At 50.2% G+C, this 18320-nt stretch overlaps 8 protein-coding genes across 8 annotated transcripts; 3 read left to right on the top strand and 5 right to left on the bottom strand.

The window, feature by feature from the left end:
- Positions 1–334: 334 nt before the first annotated feature.
- On the bottom strand, positions 335–1853 carry POJ06DRAFT_249714 (uncharacterized protein). The gene has a single exon (XM_056187195.1). It carries the CDS (start codon positions 1819–1821, stop codon positions 742–744), a length of 1080 nt encoding a protein of 359 aa, XP_056044321.1. The 5' UTR covers positions 1822–1853; the 3' UTR covers positions 335–741.
- A 1679-nt stretch (positions 1854–3532) lies between these two features.
- POJ06DRAFT_267040 (uncharacterized protein) lies at positions 3533–4611 on the bottom strand (the record flags this gene model as incomplete). The annotated part of the gene is made up of 4 exons (XM_056189204.1): positions 3533–3606; positions 3664–3908; positions 3973–4198; positions 4254–4611. The coding sequence occupies 4 exons, from the start codon at positions 4609–4611 to the stop codon at positions 3533–3535; spliced, it is 903 nt and encodes a 300-aa protein (XP_056044320.1).
- A 691-nt stretch (positions 4612–5302) lies between these two features.
- POJ06DRAFT_249705 (uncharacterized protein) lies at positions 5303–6663 on the bottom strand. Its single transcript, XM_056187194.1, has 2 exons — positions 5824–6663; positions 5303–5771 (listed from the first exon to the last, which is right to left on the bottom strand). Exons 1-2 carry the CDS (start codon positions 6507–6509, stop codon positions 5393–5395), a joined length of 1065 nt encoding a protein of 354 aa, XP_056044319.1. The 5' UTR covers positions 6510–6663; the 3' UTR covers positions 5303–5392.
- Positions 6664–7922: 1259 nt separating this feature from the next.
- On the top strand, positions 7923–10316 carry POJ06DRAFT_237035 (uncharacterized protein; the record flags this gene model as incomplete). The annotated part of the gene is made up of 5 exons (XM_056185934.1): positions 7923–8396; positions 8443–8655; positions 8705–9288; positions 9315–9572; positions 9638–10316. 5 exons carry the CDS (start codon positions 7923–7925, stop codon positions 10314–10316), a joined length of 2208 nt encoding a protein of 735 aa, XP_056044318.1.
- Positions 10317–11101: 785 nt separating this feature from the next.
- Positions 11102–12969, top strand: POJ06DRAFT_83268 (uncharacterized protein). The gene is made up of 2 exons (XM_056191632.1): positions 11102–11388; positions 11440–12969. Exons 1-2 carry the CDS (start codon positions 11369–11371, stop codon positions 12707–12709), a joined length of 1290 nt encoding a protein of 429 aa, XP_056044317.1. The 5' UTR covers positions 11102–11368; the 3' UTR covers positions 12710–12969.
- Positions 12970–13901: 932 nt separating this feature from the next.
- On the bottom strand, positions 13902–14745 carry POJ06DRAFT_249698 (uncharacterized protein). Its single transcript, XM_056187193.1, has one exon. It carries the CDS (start codon positions 14516–14518, stop codon positions 14204–14206), a length of 315 nt encoding a protein of 104 aa, XP_056044316.1. The 5' UTR covers positions 14519–14745; the 3' UTR covers positions 13902–14203.
- A 137-nt stretch (positions 14746–14882) lies between these two features.
- Positions 14883–16113, top strand: POJ06DRAFT_249696 (DASH complex subunit Duo1-domain-containing protein). The gene is made up of 4 exons (XM_056187192.1): positions 14883–15289; positions 15351–15470; positions 15525–15687; positions 15738–16113. The coding sequence occupies exons 1-4, from the start codon at positions 14900–14902 to the stop codon at positions 15989–15991; spliced, it is 927 nt and encodes a 308-aa protein (XP_056044315.1). The 5' UTR covers positions 14883–14899; the 3' UTR covers positions 15992–16113.
- On the bottom strand, positions 16114–18288 carry POJ06DRAFT_249693 (uncharacterized protein). The gene is made up of 4 exons (XM_056187191.1): positions 17895–18288; positions 17147–17774; positions 16998–17097; positions 16114–16947 (listed from the first exon to the last, which is right to left on the bottom strand). The coding sequence occupies exons 1-4, from the start codon at positions 17936–17938 to the stop codon at positions 16301–16303; spliced, it is 1419 nt and encodes a 472-aa protein (XP_056044314.1). The 5' UTR covers positions 17939–18288; the 3' UTR covers positions 16114–16300.
- Between the last annotated feature and the right edge of the window lie 32 nt (positions 18289–18320).

Raw genomic sequence — 18320 nt, 5'->3', positions numbered from 1 at the left:
GATGTACAAAGCCACTACGAGGTAGCGACGAACCGGGGGGTGTACTTCCTGCGCCACGAAGAGCCGCAGAGTGGTTGGGAAGTTCGCGGCGGCGGTCGATACGAAGAGTTGCGCCTCTCACGACGATTTATGTACAATCTCACAGCCCGGCCCGGCCGTTTGGTTGCCGTATAGGCCAGTGTGTATATTTAGATATCGGTTGATGGTCGACCGGGGTATCAACCAGCCAGTTCAGTTTAGTGTGCATCGACCTAACGCGAACTAAACCCGCACTAATAACAAAAAGCGGGGCAGCCGCCGATCATACACCCCGCACAAGGATGGTTCGTATAATTCCCCATTTCAATTCATCGACCTCACAAAGTACTCAGGATCAATTAATTTAGAAAAAATATACTCAAAAAGGTATTATTATTATTATTAGAATAGTGAATAGAACCCCAAAGTATGCTTATGCACCGGCCGTTTCCTGTGTATGCCCCTAATGCCCCGTCCTGCCCGTCCCTAATTCACAAAAAAAGAAAATTTACAATTCACCTGTATGAATGACCCATAATGCAAAATTAGAAGAAATGCGAGTACCCAAAGCCATCCATGAATCCCATATACCGAATTGAAAAAAAAAAAATAAGAAAATAAAAATACAAGATGATCTATAACCATTAAAGAAAGTCGAGAATCCAAATTTTAAGCCCGTGCCATAAGTCCGATTACCCACAAAAAATATAACAAAAAGAATGATCACAAGTACGGGGCGAGCCACTTGTCGTCAAACCAGCCGACTTTCTCAAACGCGACAAACAGACGGGTCGCCTTGTTGACGTCGATCCGGCACGCCTTTTGCGAGTCTGTCCGGCGGAACAAGAGACCCTTGCGGGCCCGGAACACGCGCTCGGCGAAGATGCGCTTCTTGGAGTCGAGGTACATTGCGCACGGCAGCCGCAGAACCGACGCGAGCTGCAGTTCGTACGGGTGGACGAGGTGGCGGTCGGGGTCGTCCGACAGGTCCATCGCGTTGCCCTTCCAGTCTGTCCGCATGCCCTTTGTGCCGTCGAGCGACGACTGGGGCGGGCAGAAGTCCGGCACGTCGTCGAGGTCAATGTCGTGTACTGTCGACGTGCGAGGCGACGACTCGGGCGACGACGGCAAGCGCTTGCTCGAGATTGGCAGCGTGAACGCGGTCGGCGACACGGTCGTCGGCCGGACTTTCTTTGATCGCGGAGACGACGGGGCCGAGTTGCGGGTCGACACGCCGCCGGACGGAGACTGAACATGCCGCGGTTTCACGACTCGCGCTGGCCGGGCAGGTGCTGCTGCTGCTGCCGCCGGCGACGGCAGCGGATGGGTCGCAGTGACCGAGATGACAGTCGCGATCTGAGGTTTGTAGAGCTTGAGCATCTCGCGCTGGGCCGCAAGCCAGCGGCGAGGAGACTTGGAGTACTGCTCGTACACGGTCGACTGAAAGTACTCGGAGTCGTTCTTCTTGTCGCTGGTGTCCTTCTTGTCCGGCTTCGCCACGGCGGACGCGGCAGCCGCGTTGTTCTGGCGCACGACGTCGACCAGCGGCCGGAACATGGCGGCCGCGCGCAGGTCGGACGACGACGACGAGTCGTGAGACGAAGCTGCAAACAAGGGCGGATCTGCTCTTGTCGATGGGCCGTCTGTGCTGGCGAATGGCGACGGTGGAGGCGACAGCATTGTGGACGATCTGTGGCCGGCAGGCGACCGCTTGTCGTCTAGGATCAAGACGTCGGACGCGGCCATGACCGGCGTCGGCAGAGCCGGTAGTGATGAGCTCAGGTTATCAAGATGGGAGGTCATGATTGGAGTAGTGAAAGAAAAAAGTGCATTTGCCAGAGAATGAAAACGGGCAGTGCGGGAAGAAGGCAGGTTTTAATATGGGCTGGCAGGCGACTTGGGACCGGCGATTCAATTGAGTTTGGTACGAATGGTACGAGATGCGCGTGACGTTTGCGCCGCCACAGCCCGTACCAACCTAACCCAAAGCGACCGGTGGCTGATGCAATTGCCCGAGGTTAGTAATCGAGTAGTGTGGGCCACGAACAGAGTGTCGACACATTCTGCAGATTGTAGATTGCAGATTGCAGAATATAAAATACAAAATACAAATACACATTGGCATCGAATAGAATAGAATAGAATATACAGAACAGCGCTTGTACTACGGCAAAGGGCACACGGCATGCGGCTGAGTCACATGCAGAAGAAGAAGAAAGGCATGCGCCACAAGTCACCAGCCGCCGGATGTGGCGCAGTTCTGCGTCATAGTTTGCGATCGAGTTCTGGCCCCCTTTTTTGGCCGTCAGTTATCATTTGTAATATCGCAATCAATATAATAACCCGGCAATGGGTCCAATGGCTGGTGTGCGCGTGCGGATGGCGACGACCAGCTGCTAGTCTAAGCAATTGGCCTCGTTGTCGCCAATTGCTTTTGTTGGTAATTGGTGTTGTCAACACAAGCCAAAGGTTTGAAGGCAACGATGTGCAAGCCTGGCCTGGCCTGGCGATCAGTGCTTTGGTGACGTCACGCGCGCCGTTTCACTGTCTGCCAGCGCACTGGTCCTTACACCGCCACCTGAGCCACGCAGGCACCGCCACTGCTGTTCGCGGTTGCCAGTTCGTGCTTGGCCGCGCGACACTTGTGGCGTGTTCTGCAACGACTAACCTGCATTCATCTAACTAACCATTTTATCATCCTCATAATAAAATAGCGACCAAGGCGACAAATTTTTCATCATCCCACCTCGCCGAAGTCCGAGTGGCGAACTCCCGACACATCCGCGTGAATGAATGACTCGTAATTCTAGAATGAGCTAGTCTTCATTTGCCGTCTTCTTCCGTGACTAAATATAAAACAATTAATTGCTTACACCCCGTAACCACGGCCAGGCAACAATAGTTCATGCCGGCAGACCTCACCCCATACATATCATATACATATCATACACTACTAGTAATACCATGTCGATGAGCCAGTGGTGGCGGCGGCTGCCGAATGGCTGCCAGACAGACATACGGTGGCTTGCGGCGTGACGGGCGCCCTGCGTCAGCATCAGCCTGGTTTCTCCTTTATCGCACCCAGGCTAGTGTGATAAGCAAAATATATATGCCAGTCACCTCCTCCTGATTGGATTCTCTCCTATCCATATTTTCACCTGACCCATCTCAAGCGTGTAAACCTATTATCCGATTCCATACCACCGTCGCCGTCTAACACATCTTTAAATCTAAATTATACGCACAGCCACCAGCCCACGCATCTTGAAAGCTTATCACTCATTCAACTCCCTGCCTAGTGCCTACGAAAACTTTTCCCCCCATGACTGCTTGTGCTCTACAGGGCTATGTACGCTTGTATACTTCACATCTTATGTGGCGCAAACTGGTACTCTGTCACTTCTTACTGCTCGCTTTAGTACGAAGTCGGTTTGACTGAACCGCACGTGAATGGGACGGATATCACCTGTAATTTCACCGTGGCACGAACATATTCATACATTCACATCCGACTTTACGCCTGTAACCTCATCGCCATCGGATTCCGACCCTTCTTATTCCGCCCCATAATCGGCCGACTCCAGTCGCCTTCTGCCATTAGCAATATTCTTCGCGACCACATGCAACAACCCAACCAGCACTCACCGACTAGCTTGTCCGCAATCCGCTTAATCCCGAGCTGCGGCTTGCGGCTCTTTTGATAAAACAGGACCACGCGCCCGATGCCGCTCTCGCGGAGATGAACCGTCTTGATCGGCAGCTCTTCCAGCGCCACGAATAGCTCGCGCTGGATGCTGTAGGCCGGCAACGATGCGTCCGGCAGCGGCTCGAGCCACAGCCTGACCGACTCTAACAAATTGTTGTCCAAGATCGAGTCGTACAATGAGTGTCTGGATTTGTTAGTGGCCCGCCCCCCAAAAAAATATAATCATACATAATCCCCATCGAACTCACTTTTGCAAAACGTCCCGGACCTCGGGCAGCATCTGCAGCTTGTGCGTAGCCGGCACGCCGTCCTTGATCGCCTCGGCATCCTTGATCGCGGCCTGCCGCATGCGCTCCCGGACCTCAACGATCCGGTCGTCCTGCATCTGCTCGATATCGTCTTCGTCCACTTTCTTTCTCTTCTTCTGGGTCTTGAGCGCCGCGTCCACTCGTTCTTCCAATTCCCGTAGTCGTCCTGGGCTCCCCGTCAGCATCAATCACCACGCACACCTTTTATCCGTCACACATACGCTGGTCCGGATCCAGCCTGTCAAGCTCATTCTCGACCCGCTCCTTGCGGTCCTTCTTCCTCCTCCCCGTCACCCCTTCACCCTCAATAATCCCGCCATCCGTATCTCCCCTCCGCCGCGACCTCGTGCGCTCCTTCGTCCTCGTCCCGCCCGACTCGCCGGCCTCTTTTACTCGCTTGTGCCGCTGGATCTTGTACACTTCCTCCGTGATCGGCAGCCCGATCGCGTCCACCTCGACGTCCTTGAACTGGTCCTCGTCCAACTCCGACAGCTCGTCGTCGTTGTCAAATATGTCCTCCAATCCATTCTGCTTTTCTTCGTCCTGCGCCGGCGCCGTCGGCGAATCGATGTCTGACATTTTTGGTCGAACGTGATCACTGGCCCTGTTATATCTGATGGATATCGACATGGTCGATGGCGTCCCACGAATCCACAAACTTGCAATCGCCATAGTACTTTCGACGAATAAAACCGTAACCGCCGCACGGCGACAGCCGACTGCACCAACAATTTTTCGCCGCACGGATAATAATATCGCCATCCATCACTTTCCTACAACCTATACACTCATCTCATCACCAAATCCGTTCATCTAATTAACTAAGAAGAAACCAATCATGTTCGCAGGCGGCGCACCACCCCCTCCATCTCCCGAAAAAGTCGACGAGGAAGACAGGGTTGCGTCCGGCATGATGATGTCGGTCGTGGTTGCCTGTGTTGGCCTGTGGTTGAGTATGTCGATCTGGTTTTATATTTGTTTTTTCTGCTTGCATTGTGAGATTTTGCTAATGGCGCGACCGATCTGTCAGCTCCGTCTGTCGTGCAGTTTTTCACAAAGTGATGAGTGCACCGAATGCACAACCTACGTGCAAACAGCACCAACGAACAACAACGACGTCCCGAGTCTGAAAACGCGAGCCATGGCAGTTGTATATTACGAAAGTCAAAATGGGGGGGGGGGCAATATTGTACATAGTAAAGGAACAATGGGGTTTTGCTATACGCATCCGCATGCTGGACTCTCGCATCTATATTACACAAATGCCAACTACTCATGTACAGAACAATACCCTACAAAACCATACCCTGCACCGGTCCAAATAACTGGTATATACATACTCGGCAAACAAAAAAAAAATTCATGGCGAATAGTAGTTCTCAATATCAGTCTCCTCCTCTTCCGGATTCGGCGGGGCGCCGCCGAACCCGTCTTGACTGCTCCCACTCGTCCTGCGAGTCCGTGTGCGGTCAAGATCGTACATCGCGACGCCGCTGTCTCGCTTGTTGTGACCAGCGGTGCTGCTGTCCTGCGTCGATACGTCCGTCGTCGTGCTATCCGCGACCGAGTCGTCGAATATGGTCGATGATGAGGTAGGCTGGGACGAGTCCAGTGACCCGTCCGGGTCGTCCGAGATAGCTTGGGGGAATAATATCCGCGGCTTAACTGGCGCGATTGCGAACTCGTCGTCCGAATATTGGTTGTCGGCTGGGAACGGCCGGAATATTTTCTTCCCGCGGCTGTCGCCTGTTAAGAACTCTGCTCACTTTACAATAGTTGGTCCAAACTTACAATACAAACGCCATGCCTTTCTTGGACGGATCAGGCCATTCGGACGCGACAGATTGGCGAGACCGCTTCTTGGCCGTGCCTGGCCGCGTCACGAACGGATCATCTGCATATTCATCGAAAACACCCGCATCTGTCGTCGGGTCTTTGTATATGCTAAAGGCCGTTTTCCTATCTGTCCGAATGCTCCCAAACTCATCCACACCATCATCCACTACCGTCGTCGTCGTCGTAGTGCCCGGCGTCGAAGGGAATAACACCCTGGCGACTGCCTTGCCCTGCCCTGTTTCTTCAACAACCTCCTCGGTCATGGCTAGATCTAAATCACATTGCTGCTGCCGCCGCCGACGATACGGCGTTTCCCGAGGCGTGACCATCTGAACACCTGGCTGTGCGCCCGAAATCGTCCGCGTTCGTGTCCGTGTGCGCGAGCGGGTTCCTGCGTCGGCATCTGGCCCTGCCGCCGCATCTTCAGTGCTTCCCCGCCTCTGGGGACGCGAACGCTGCGCATGCTGATCACTCTGCTGCTGTTTCTTCTGCTGCCGCCGGTCAAGTAGTGCGTAGTGATCCGGATCAAACATCGGCCCGTACCGCGGCGTAGCTGGCGTGACCATCTCCGTGCCGCTGCCTGCGAGACTGTGTCGCGGCGGCGTGGTCGGCATCCTTATTTTACCTTCAATCGAAACCATCAATAGCTCTGTCTTTTTTCGGATCCTGACGAGCGCAACTGTCGGACTGTCGATATTCGTTCAGCTGTTCAAAGACGTAAATTAGTTCCGTGCTGGCTTGTTCCTGTGGACAGGGGGCGGCCACAGCTGGTCGGGCTTCGAATGCTTTGTGGATGGGCAGGGTAACCTTCGACGCGTTTTATTGACGCCGTAATTTGACGCGTCATGACCGTCCATTGACGCGCCTGGTTTGCGCATCACATGTAACGCTCGTTCACTAAGACTTAACTGTTGGATTCTTGTTTGGGAGGATTGCGACTAGCATATTCCGGTTTCTGATCTCTTTGCGTATTGCAATCCCATTAGCAGCAGTTCACTACGTCCAAGCCCTTCGATTGGGAACGCAAGCTTAACCGTCCATGACGCTAATATCATTACGATGACGTAGGAGATATGCCATGCAGTCGCGAAAACAATTCAGCCTCCATTCTCTCTGCTACTCGTGGCCCGCTTAGAGTCTCGCAGATCAGATCCGTCAGGAAAATCAAACTCAATCGCGAGAACAGTCTGACGAAAACGCCAACGCAAAACAACCCCTTTCTCGTCATTTGGGTCCCTGCACACGGGTTCCAGCGTCCTTGCTTCCCCCATATAGGTCTATCACGAAACACGTTATCTGCCGCGATGTAACCGATGTTAGTGGATAATATCAGTCAATTGTCTGTCCATTGACATTTCACGCTTAAGTTGGTCAAAGAAGCACATAATTCTTATTCCCAGAATATCACAGCCGAGACCGACGTCGGAACCTCGAAGCATGACCATACGTGGCACCACAGCAAGAACGGAACAGCGATCCGAACTGCACAACTGGTGCGGCAATGAGCGAACCCCAGGAACAGTTTACACACCGTTTGAGTATTTAATAGTCAATTCACATAACTAGCTATAATTAAGATGTACGTCATTAAGACGTATGTAATTATGATGCGATTCTAAAACAAAACATATAGATCAATTTCATGGCAGTTGCTGAGTGCTTTGTTTTTAACTGCGAGCTCTATTTGCTGCGTGCTTCACGGTGTTTGTGTGTGGGGGATGATCGAAATGCACGCGATAAACAACCGAAGTCACGCGGCGGGTCGATCATCAAGTTCGTCGATGTCTGCCCCATCAGCCATAATTCTCTCAATTGTGCCAATCGCTCGCGCGCGTGGCTGCTCATAATCGGCAATGATGTCCTGGCGCTCGTTTATTGAGTTGTACCTCTAACGTGTCGAGCAGTCCCTTGCGTATATAGGCAAATCGCAGGCACAAGATCAAAATCTTCGCACTTTTAATTGCTATACCAGTTTATCTGGCGACGCGATGCGATACCGAAACACACGGGCATGTCAATGGTATATTTCTAGTTAGGCGATCCAATTGTCCGCTATGGCTTCTGAGGCTAGGAGCGACATCGTCGAGCAACCAGTTGGTACCGACCAGCAAGCTGGAGTTTCGAAGGAGAATGAACAAGCAAGCGGTACTGTAAACCGTGACTATGCTGGTTCCCCCTCCGCGAGCTTATCGTACTCTCAACATCAGCTAGGATCGATTAGTCATTCTGATAATGGACTTGGGGCTACTGATTCTCGTGAACAGAACAACAGTGAATTGGGGTCTACGAACAGTTCGCCTTCAGATAGCCACACCCTGGCAAAACAAGTCGTAATCAATTCTGAGGCTCTAGAGAAGACAGGACGCGAAAACAGCGGTGCAGCTGGTGGTGAGCTTGTTCCTCATCCGGACGAAGACGACGAGCCGAAGGATCTAGGATGGAACCAGCCGTCTGTCAAAATTCATCCTCAACTGATAGCCGGCGTGCCTAATGAGCTCCTATGGATGCTTATCAGACGTTTTAATATGGTAAGTTGCGAGAATTTTTAGTAAGTATTTATATTAACAAATCTAGCAAATTTACCACGTCAAAGCGATTAATTCAACCCCACCAGGTGGCATTGATCTCAATATTGCGGACGAGGAAGAGTTCAGTTCCCCTGATAAAGTGCGTACTGGCTTTGAAAGGCTTTACATGACTGTATTTGTTGGCCTGCTTGGATTCTGGCATCATATGGCAAGATTGAGGTCGTGGAACGAGACACGACGAACGACTTGTTTCTGTCTTGTGCGTTCCTCAGCTTTAACTTTGTTCTACCACTCTGACTTGGATGTAGGTATATTCCGTCTGCTGGTTGTTTGACATCCTTATGCCGACCTTCTTGATGCTTCTTATACTTCTCGTCGTCTATCCTCCATCAAGAGCATTTCTTTTCCCACCAGAGCCTGCAATATTCAGAGGGAAGACGTCCGGTGTAGAAAAGGCGACGAATCTCGGGTCCAGCGGCGACCTAGGCAGCGGCGAACATTTCACCGGTATTCATGAATATAACAGAGGGGAAGCTGCAGAGAAGGAGGCTCAAGATTTTGTCTCCAACCTTGTCTCTATCGCAATTAATGCCGTCAAGAAACGGAATTACAATGATTCGGATGGCATCTCGGAAGTTGATCAGGAAGAAACAAAGATTACTTACGACAACAGGGACAAGAAGTACGATAACAAGCCAAATATAAGTATCGGCGCCGTTTTAAAGGATCCCGCTACGTATGCTGCTCAAGTCGTTGATCACCCGGGAATGGCCCAATCCGAAGGCGGCGTTGCCGAGACCAAGAAGCCCATAGAGGAGGCTCTTTGGATAAAGGTGCGACCTGCCATGCATGCTGTCACTGTTATTGCGGATCAGTGGGAGCGATTTTCCAAGTATTCATTTATGTTTGTGATCATAGTTGTGGACCTGATCTGATTCTTCAACTCAGTGCTCTATCGCCCACCCCGCCTTTCCCCAGTTACAAGCATCGACTTAGATTCGCCTACATTCTTGGTGTTATTTGGCTGGCTTCATGCTATGTCAATTCTTTCCTGTTCATGAAATTTGTCACACTCTGTGTCGGGTTCGGCTTCTTCGGCAACCCTATCATCGCTATTGTTTGGGACTGGCTTGACCGACACTACCCCGAATGGAAATACTATATGCAGTTGCGAAAGTACGCTATTGTTTTGGCAAGGAATGGCTGCTATGATTCAAAGCGCTAATAATATGCTCTGCTAGCAATATTCTCCGAGGTGTACCGACCAACCCGCAGCTTACTATTACTTTGCTCCGCTTGGGCGAGTTTGCAAACGCTCCTTTGCCACCGCAACCCATTGACATGGAACTCCCCGAGACTGAAGCAAGTGTCATCGGCTCGGAATCAGCTACTGAAGGCAGCGGCGACAAGTCGAATACTAAACGGCGATGGCTTTCCTCAGCACTTCGGGCTTTTGTCAAAGCGGTTGTCAAGGGTGGACTTGTTGTAAATAGTGCTGCAGCAAAGATTGGATCGTCGTCTAGCGCCAAGAGAAGATTAGGCGTTGTTCCATCGTCAGATCAGTCGGTCTGCTCGGGTCCTAGTCAGTTTAAGGCGCGACATCTTGGCAACAAGGGCTACGTGTACATTTCCTCGGGTTCGTGGCCGCCAACTGTCGGATTCGTGGATGAGAGCGGTCTTAAGGATCCTAAGCAAATCTTCAGCCTGCCCGTCTCCGAGATTTCTGAGCTCAGAAAGGTTGGTGGCTTGGGCTGGAAGACTGAGGCGGTAGTTAGTTGGGCTCTGCAGAGAGACGTTCGAAATGGCTTGGAGATTTATGACAAAGCGGGCAATATGTTCGTCGTCGATGCTATTGATTCAAGAGATGATCTGTTCAATCGTCTCATTGCAATAGGAGGACAAAATTGGCATGCCTTCTGACTTGGCCTTGCCGTAACTGTAGTGGTACACTACCATCGAGAATGTCGTCATATGTCAATCGTTCTGAGATCAATAACAATATAATGCCTAGTTCATGGTGAATGACTGCGGGGAAGGCTTCAAATAAAATGACCAATGCTTTGTAGCGATTGGAATTAAAACTACGCGTACTTAACCGTCAATGAAGCTAAATAATTAGTATGAGATTGGAGATATGCCATGCAGTCGCGAAACAATTCAGCCTCCATTCTCTCTGCTGCTCGTGGGCTGTTGCTCGTCGTCATCTTAGAATCCCGTCACCATAGCATTATACATTTTTTACAGGGCAAAGTTGTGGTTACATCCTGGAGAGTCACATACTAGATCATAATGACCCGATTCATGAGGCTCGTCATCATTAAGAGGGAGTGGAACTAGAGTTCCTCGAGCCTCACAGTATATGGACAATCCGCACGGATGAAGATATTCAGCATACGAAGAAATTTTTCTTGGTCAAAGATGTTCTCCCAGAAAAGCATCATGGAGCGAACGTTCTTACTACTTGTAAGTACAGTCCAAATAGCGCCGGAGTTCCTACGGCTTGACGTGCCTAAGTACATTAAGTGCAATAAGTGAGCAGCTGAGAAGCAAGTTACCGAATAATGGCCGCTAGTATTCCGTCTTCACGTTGGTCACCTTATCTTCACAGTGAACAAAGGAGTCGAGGGAAATGACGTCGTAGCTGTCGACCAAATATGCTAGCCCTAGGCCAAGTTGTCAATGCATTCGCTGGGAGTTTAACCTTTCGCTAACAGATGACGGATGTGTGCCGCTTGCCCTACAACCGTCGTCCCCGCCACGCGATCTCATTAGACAGTGTGCCTCTCGATCTTTCCGTACCTTTATTAGGCACCGACCTTCCATTGCCTATCAAACACAAAGAACAAACGGTCTATTGATCCTGACCTTGCGGGCATCACTTCCTTCGCACAATACATTCAATCGCAGTGTTAAGAGTTGTCGATCTAGTGGAGCTGCTACCCTAGTCGTCGCCCACTTGCCTAGCCCCGAACATGTTAATCGAGACACGAAGGTAAGGTATGCCATTTCTCGCAATATGTATGGATCGCTGACGAATGCATAGCGGTATGTCGCGCCGGACGTCCACGTTCGTCGACACCAACAGCTTTGTCTCTCATCCTGCCCGCGTGACAATCAAGCATCCCCAACTCCGTGATCTCATCTGCAAGACCGCGAATCCGCATGAAGTCCTTTTCGTGAGCGACCGCGTCGTCAAGAGCATTGACACCGACACCGGCAAGACTGCGCAGTGTGCGGAGTTCGCATTTGAACCGCGCTGTCTATCTTCGGCATATGGGATCATAGCTGCTGGTGGTGGGCGGCGGGGCCAGCTCGGGATCACGTATCGAAGACCTGAAGAAGATACCGACAACAGAGTCGATTTGCCTGTCACGATGATCGAACTCGGTGGATACATCAATAACTCGGTCACTCTGTTTAAGCCAGGTGCAGCGAGTGTGTCTGCCCTGGTCTGCAATAACGACCATACACTGCGAATACTGGATATAAATGATTCGTCATACGCGGTCATCGATACACTTCAACTACCCGTTTCGTTGAATCACGCAAGCATATCGCCCGATCGTAAGTCGATAATAGCATGCGGCGATTCAGCGCACCTCTTCGTCTTCCATCCCGAGGAGCGAAAGCGCCGCAACGAAGCCTCGGATGAGGCAACCCGCGTCGACTCACTAGGCCCCCTCAAATGGGCACGTACTGCAACCCTGGCTACATCGGCCGACGGTGGTTTCTCCACAGCATTTTCACCATCTGGCGTACTCTTTGCAGTGGCATCGCAGGATGGACTGGCAAGCATATACGACTCAAGGTATCTTTCTGATTCATCATCAACTACCTACTTAAGCACCCGCAACGTGCCTAAGCCATTGAAGTATATCGAGTCTACGCGACCTCGTGAAGCTGCTGGAGCCTTCCGATGTTTGAAATTCTCGACTGGTCCGGAGAATCTGCTGTTAATATCGGAGCAAGCGGATCGCGTCCATGTTGTCGATACACGACGATTCGAGGATAGGCAGATTCTGGACATCTCCAATACAGTTAACGATCCCATCAGGAGTATGAGAAGAAGACGAGATAATTCTGGCAATGACAACAGTAACCCACCATCTGGTGGTGCTTCTGGTCCCAGTTCCGGACCTAGTGACAGCAGTTTAGATGCTCACCGACGGAGGTTGGTGGAAATCATGGCCAGCTCGCAATACCCTGAAAAGGATGAAGGGATATCCGGGATTGCATGGAGCGATGAAGAACAAGGCTCAGTTATTGTGGGGTGGGATAGCGGTATTGGTAAATGGACGGTTAACAGGCGTTGATATTTCATCAATTTTGTACTTCCATTGGAACCTACAAGAACTTGTTTCATGGATCGTGAGCCATGCGTACCTTTTGCGTATTTACATTTGCCAAAGATAGTTTTTTTTCCATTACATACTGGCAATGAAGAAAGAGTGTTTGCGAATACCGCCAGGCATCACACATGCGGACAGCATGATAAATCCAGTATTCGAGACGGAGTTAAAAAAAATGGAACGGAAGACGAAATCGACCATTCTAGTATTGTCTTCTGAGTATAGGATAGAAATACAAGGGGCCTGACCATGTTAGAAACAATGAGAACATGAATCTGATTAGTAGCACCTGCTTATGTACTTGGTAAGGGTTTGTGTCCGTTACTGAATGCTGGATATAAGCGGTGGAAGCCCAACGTCCCTCAAGTGGCTGAGTTTTCCAGATGGGCGCTGACGCTGACCCCGATTGACGTCATGAATGTGATTTGCTGTGCCTTGTCCCTGAGCCGTGTGACGCGTGCGCAACTCAATGCTATAACCGAGCCTAGCTCTCCAATTTTAAAATTTCTTCGAAACATCTCGTTTGATAGGACTCAATGAATCGTGCAAGCCAGGACGGTATTGATAGGGGTGTCCACGAATAACTGAAGATTTCTTGCCTACTAATGCGAATAATTATTCGTAATATTCGTAAATTTTCAAAGCAAATGCAATATGACTGGCCTGGCCTGCCCACCCTTATAAACTGCCCTAAAAACATAAATTTTCTCATCGTCTAGACGCATACATGTCAGCCGGACCCAGAGCATATAGCCACATTCACCGGAAATCCGACGCTATGACGGCCTCGTGAATATTTAGCGGTAACTACCACGACCGTTTAAGTACAAGCCAACATCATCCTTTACTGCGTCTAGTATGGCAGTCCTATAATATCGCAGCTAGATAGGATTACTGATATTGATTATAATAAGCAAGTTACGTATGTGACAAGCAAGATATTATGGTATTGCGAGACATTCGAATCGGCATACAGATCAGGCGGCCCTTAGAGATTCCAGAAAGTCAATAAATCTCGACCTTGCTGTTAATTGCATGGCCCCCACTATGCCCTCCAACAGGTAGCGGCCGCCGTGAAATCGAACATTACTCTCTGGGATTTTGCAGGCAGCCCACTCATTTTCTGGAAAAAAATCGCTTATCTTAAGCCCCGTTATCCTCGGGAGAGGGTTGGGGTGTCCATGTCTAATCAGCCACTAAATTAAAAAGAATGTGATGCAAAGTTATACTCGCTCACCTTTCTGACAGGTTGTTGCCCATCCGCTCTCCAAACTTCAACGAATACCTCGTCCGGTTTCCCAATCCAGGTATGACTACGGAATTCAATTGGACCATAATTGCCTTGCTCCAAGTTCTTTACCATGGCTTCAGCCATATATTGGTCCATTTTTTACCTCGGCAACAGGATCTTCGATACTCTCATAGGCAGTACGAGGACTTCTGTAATGTGGCACTTCTTTAAGGCATATCAATATGACGACTTTCGCACCCAGATGTTGGATCCACACTAACTCCGCATTCAATGGGGACCTGCAGCTGTGGCCTGAGACCGGGACGCCAATAACCAAACGATTGATTTGGTTCTTTCGTGGTCTTGCCATAGGAATTTAATTCCTTCATGGTGGTGGATCCGTAGTTCACAATTCGGTGAATTGCTCTGGGCTCGTGAATAGAAAGATATTCGTTAACACTTGAAGCGATTATCTCCCTGAATACGGCGCCTGTATAGTCATGGAGGGAACTTTGGGTAGTTACCACCGTCGCTAGCTGCATTAAATCGTATCGTATCGCCCATATCGCATAAAATACGATACGATATCGCCAACTGGGCGTTAATGCGCAGGATGGTGTAGCTTTAGTAACCCAAGGTGGTGTAGCATTAGTAATTGGGAGGTGTAGATCTTGGGTCCACGCTCAATTACCATCTCAATCTGGGTCCTAATTAGGAAATTATTCGATTATCCGCCTTATCCGCCAATTTAGGACCTGACGGATATTTATTCGATATCCGCATCCGCCAAATTAAGACGTGGCGGATATTTATTCGTGCGGATAATTTGGATAATTTGGCGGATAGACTCCGCCATATCCGCCATCCGCCGACAGCCCTAGAAGTAAATACTGACTGTTTTTGGCAGCTAAATCATAGAGTGCATGAAATATACGAAGAAGTCATTCTGCTCTGCTACTGAGATTAATTTCCTACAAACTTCTCGCTTCGACGCGATTGGGAGAAGCCAGGTCGGTCATCCAAACCTAACGCGACGCGTCGCTTTTCACCCAACGACGAAACAAACAACACCCACTTCACAACCAAGCAACTTGACCATGCCGCCAGAAACAGAAGCATTGCTAGCATCCCTGCACGAGCTGCAAATATCTCTCAGCGAACCGTCCGCCACTCAACGACTTTCCGAGACTGCTGACGCGTCGGCGGCGTCGAGAGACGATCGATTATACCAGGAGCTCGAGCAAGTGCGCGCCGTCAACGGGTCCATCGCTGCCGTACTGGACTCCATTGTCGTCGCCGAATCAAATTTAGAGGTGGGCAGGCAGTTGGGACCTAGTTGCAATATTCCCGCGGTACTGATACTTGTGTTCACAGAAAGTTGTTGCAACGACAAAGAATGTGGACAGTCTACTGAATTTGTGGACGCGGATTTTGTCGCAAGCTGAACACACCCAGCGGCTTGTTTTTGATCCAAAATGGGAGGGAGCAACGAAGGTATGCTATTGTTAAGATGTCTATTAAAGCAAAAGAGGTAACGGTCGATCAAAGGACGAACAGCTTCGCCAGCAACGGCTGGCAGCGATTGCGGCACAGCAAGCACAGGCTAAAGCGCAGGCCGAAAAGCGCGCGCAGGAGATGGCGGCCGCTAGTCAGAGGCGGAAAGATGCGGAAGAGCAGAAACGCAAACGAGATGCTACGCTGCAGAAGAGAAGTTCGTCTGTGTTGTTGATCGGCTGCAAGTGAATTGCTGACGGCATGTAGTATATGGAAATAAACTCGGAAGTGGGAAGGCATCGGTTTCGGCGACCAGCTCGTCGGTGTTATCAGCACCGAACCCACGGAGCACGACCATGCGCCCGACAACAGCTTCCACCACTACGACGGAAAAAACCACAAGCAGTTCGAGTGTTCCGACGCGGCAACGCTCAGTTCTGCGAAACGCGAGTAATACGGCTCCAGCGCGTGCTAACATGTCACGGACGGCAGATGGTCGCTTGTCCAATTCGAAAGGCTAGGGAACGTCAGTCTGGAATTAGTGTATGAGTAAAGCAGGGTATAATTTTGGATGGGCTTACGGATCGTCTTTTGAAGTCACTCAGGCTGTACAGTGGAATTGATGTGAATATAATTATGCTAATCACTATATCAATTTTTGGAATGGTTATACCAGCAAAAATGCATAATTACTTGCGTGGATCACATAATCTCCAATATTATAACCTACTATATCCGCCCATATATCTGATCCGTCCATACATCCAATGTTCCAGCCAGTACCCAATGCAAAGCCCAATTAATTCACCGAATTGCACATACCGAACCACTCATAGGTACTTCAAAACGGTCTCGCGTCCCAAATTTGTAAGTCTCATCCGCGAATCAAAGTCATCCATGTTAATGTACGCGCCACATAATCGTCTCTCGCCATCAAACGCACTGCGCCCATGCATGATCCGCCAATTGTCAAAAATTAAAGCCCGACCGGGCCGCAGTTTGAACCAGTACTCCATCTCCGGCCTCGTGACAATCTCGTGCCATTTCCTTATCGCTTCGTAAAATCTGATAACATCAACGTCAGGATCGCCTCCTTCCCATCGGTCCATGGTCGAGCGGTCGTCATTGTTCCAGCGGACTTGGACGAGCTCACCAGTAGCTTCGTCATGGTTGAGAATGGGCCTGGACGTGGTCGCTGGTCGAATGCACACATCTTCATTGCCGGCGCTGTGGGCTGGGATGCGAATTCGTGATAGGGTCTTGTAATGCTCCGGCGCTTCTTCGCGGAGCACCCGGGCCGATTTAAACCCATCTGCCAAGACAGATTCACCGCCTGAGCCGTTGTGGTGGAGCAGATGCAAGAGCTGAAGGCCCGGTGGATCTGTGAAGTAAGTTCCGTCCGTGTGCAGACCTAGGGCGAGATCAGTGTAGGCAGTGTCATTTTTGGCAAGGTCAGAAGTGAAATCCCAGAAACCGCCTGATCGGTTAGTCAGTTATACAGATGAACAGCCAGATGTATTATCCTACCGTAATGCGTCTGACGCGCGAATGATATCCGGTTGATAAGCTTCTCGGTGTCGTCCGGAGTCACGGGAACGTTATCGACAAAGCAGAATCCATATAATTTCTATCAACTTAGCATTGAGCATTCAGTCACTCTGCATCGAAGCACTCACGATCTTGCTCGTCCACTCGGCGACACCAGCATCTGATTCCATCACGTTCGCGAACTCGACCACAGGCGGATCATCTTGCACATCGCCACAACTCCAGAGCACCCTCCTGAACGATAAATGTTTCTCAAGGACAGGCTGATATGAATGCAAATGCAACCAGTCCCATGGGTAAAAACTTTCGTGGCCATCGTTGGCCCATAGTACTTTCAATCCTGCCTCCAAAGCTTCTACAGACTCCGGGTGTACGGTTGCCGGGATACTAAATGTGTTGATGAGCCGCTGCTTCGTGATTGGATGAAAACACGACGAACATTGACAAGAATCGCGGAGCCATATGTTGTGATATGAGGAGGTGACGCCCTCGTCCCATGGGATATACACTCTCTTATTGTCGAACGACAGTTGATGATGCGGGGAAACCACGGTCCGAGGCACGACGTTGGCATTGACTCCCATGCTTCGTGACAGCGCACCACGACGAGTTGACGACGCATGCTGAGTCTTTTTCGATACTTGCCAGGAGTAAATTGATCGTAATGCTGTCCGATCGATCGCATTGCGCAGGATGGGAGTGTTCGAGTGCGCCGCCGTGCGGACTGAGTTGCTTTGCGCTGACCGAGCGATTTGCCTGATGCACGGTTAGCAACATATCTCGCAAAGCAATTTCAAGCTTCGGATACACTCTGCATCGATATGGAATAAACAGTCCCAATTAGGGGATGCATAAGACGCATATGATCGTACATACCTCGCTTGCCGCAGATTCAACAACGACTTCAGAAATCGACGCATTTTTTACAGTTCGTAAACGTTCGGCGTCGAACTGTCGAATAGTCAATAGATCGAGCCGACCGCGCCAGTCAAGCCGGCCAAACGAGGACCGGTGTGGATGCAACTCGCACGGGTCGTCGAAGTCAAGGCCTCCCTGAGTCTTATTCAACGAACGTTTCGATTGGGAGTTAGAGTGAAGATGACGTTATTCACAAATTACCCAATTCTGGGACGCCCATATTGGCTGTAATATTCCCATAGACACTGTTCAATAAATTTGTCTTCAATTGGGTAAAATTTCGTATGATCGCCATACGACTGAATCAGTCGACCTTGACGTAGTAAGGGGGAGGGCGCCTGCGACGTGGACCTCATACTTTGGTTGGGCGCCGTTTTTGATCGG

The sequence above is a fragment of the Lipomyces tetrasporus genome (assembly GCF_029532465.1).
Source record: "Lipomyces tetrasporus strain NRRL Y-64009 chromosome Unknown POJ06scaffold_4, whole genome shotgun sequence".
Classification (NCBI taxonomy): Eukaryota; Fungi; Ascomycota; class Lipomycetes; order Lipomycetales; family Lipomycetaceae; genus Lipomyces; species Lipomyces tetrasporus.
The sequence above is the reverse complement of the archived record's forward strand: the minus strand, read 5'-3'. Positions and strand labels throughout refer to the sequence as shown.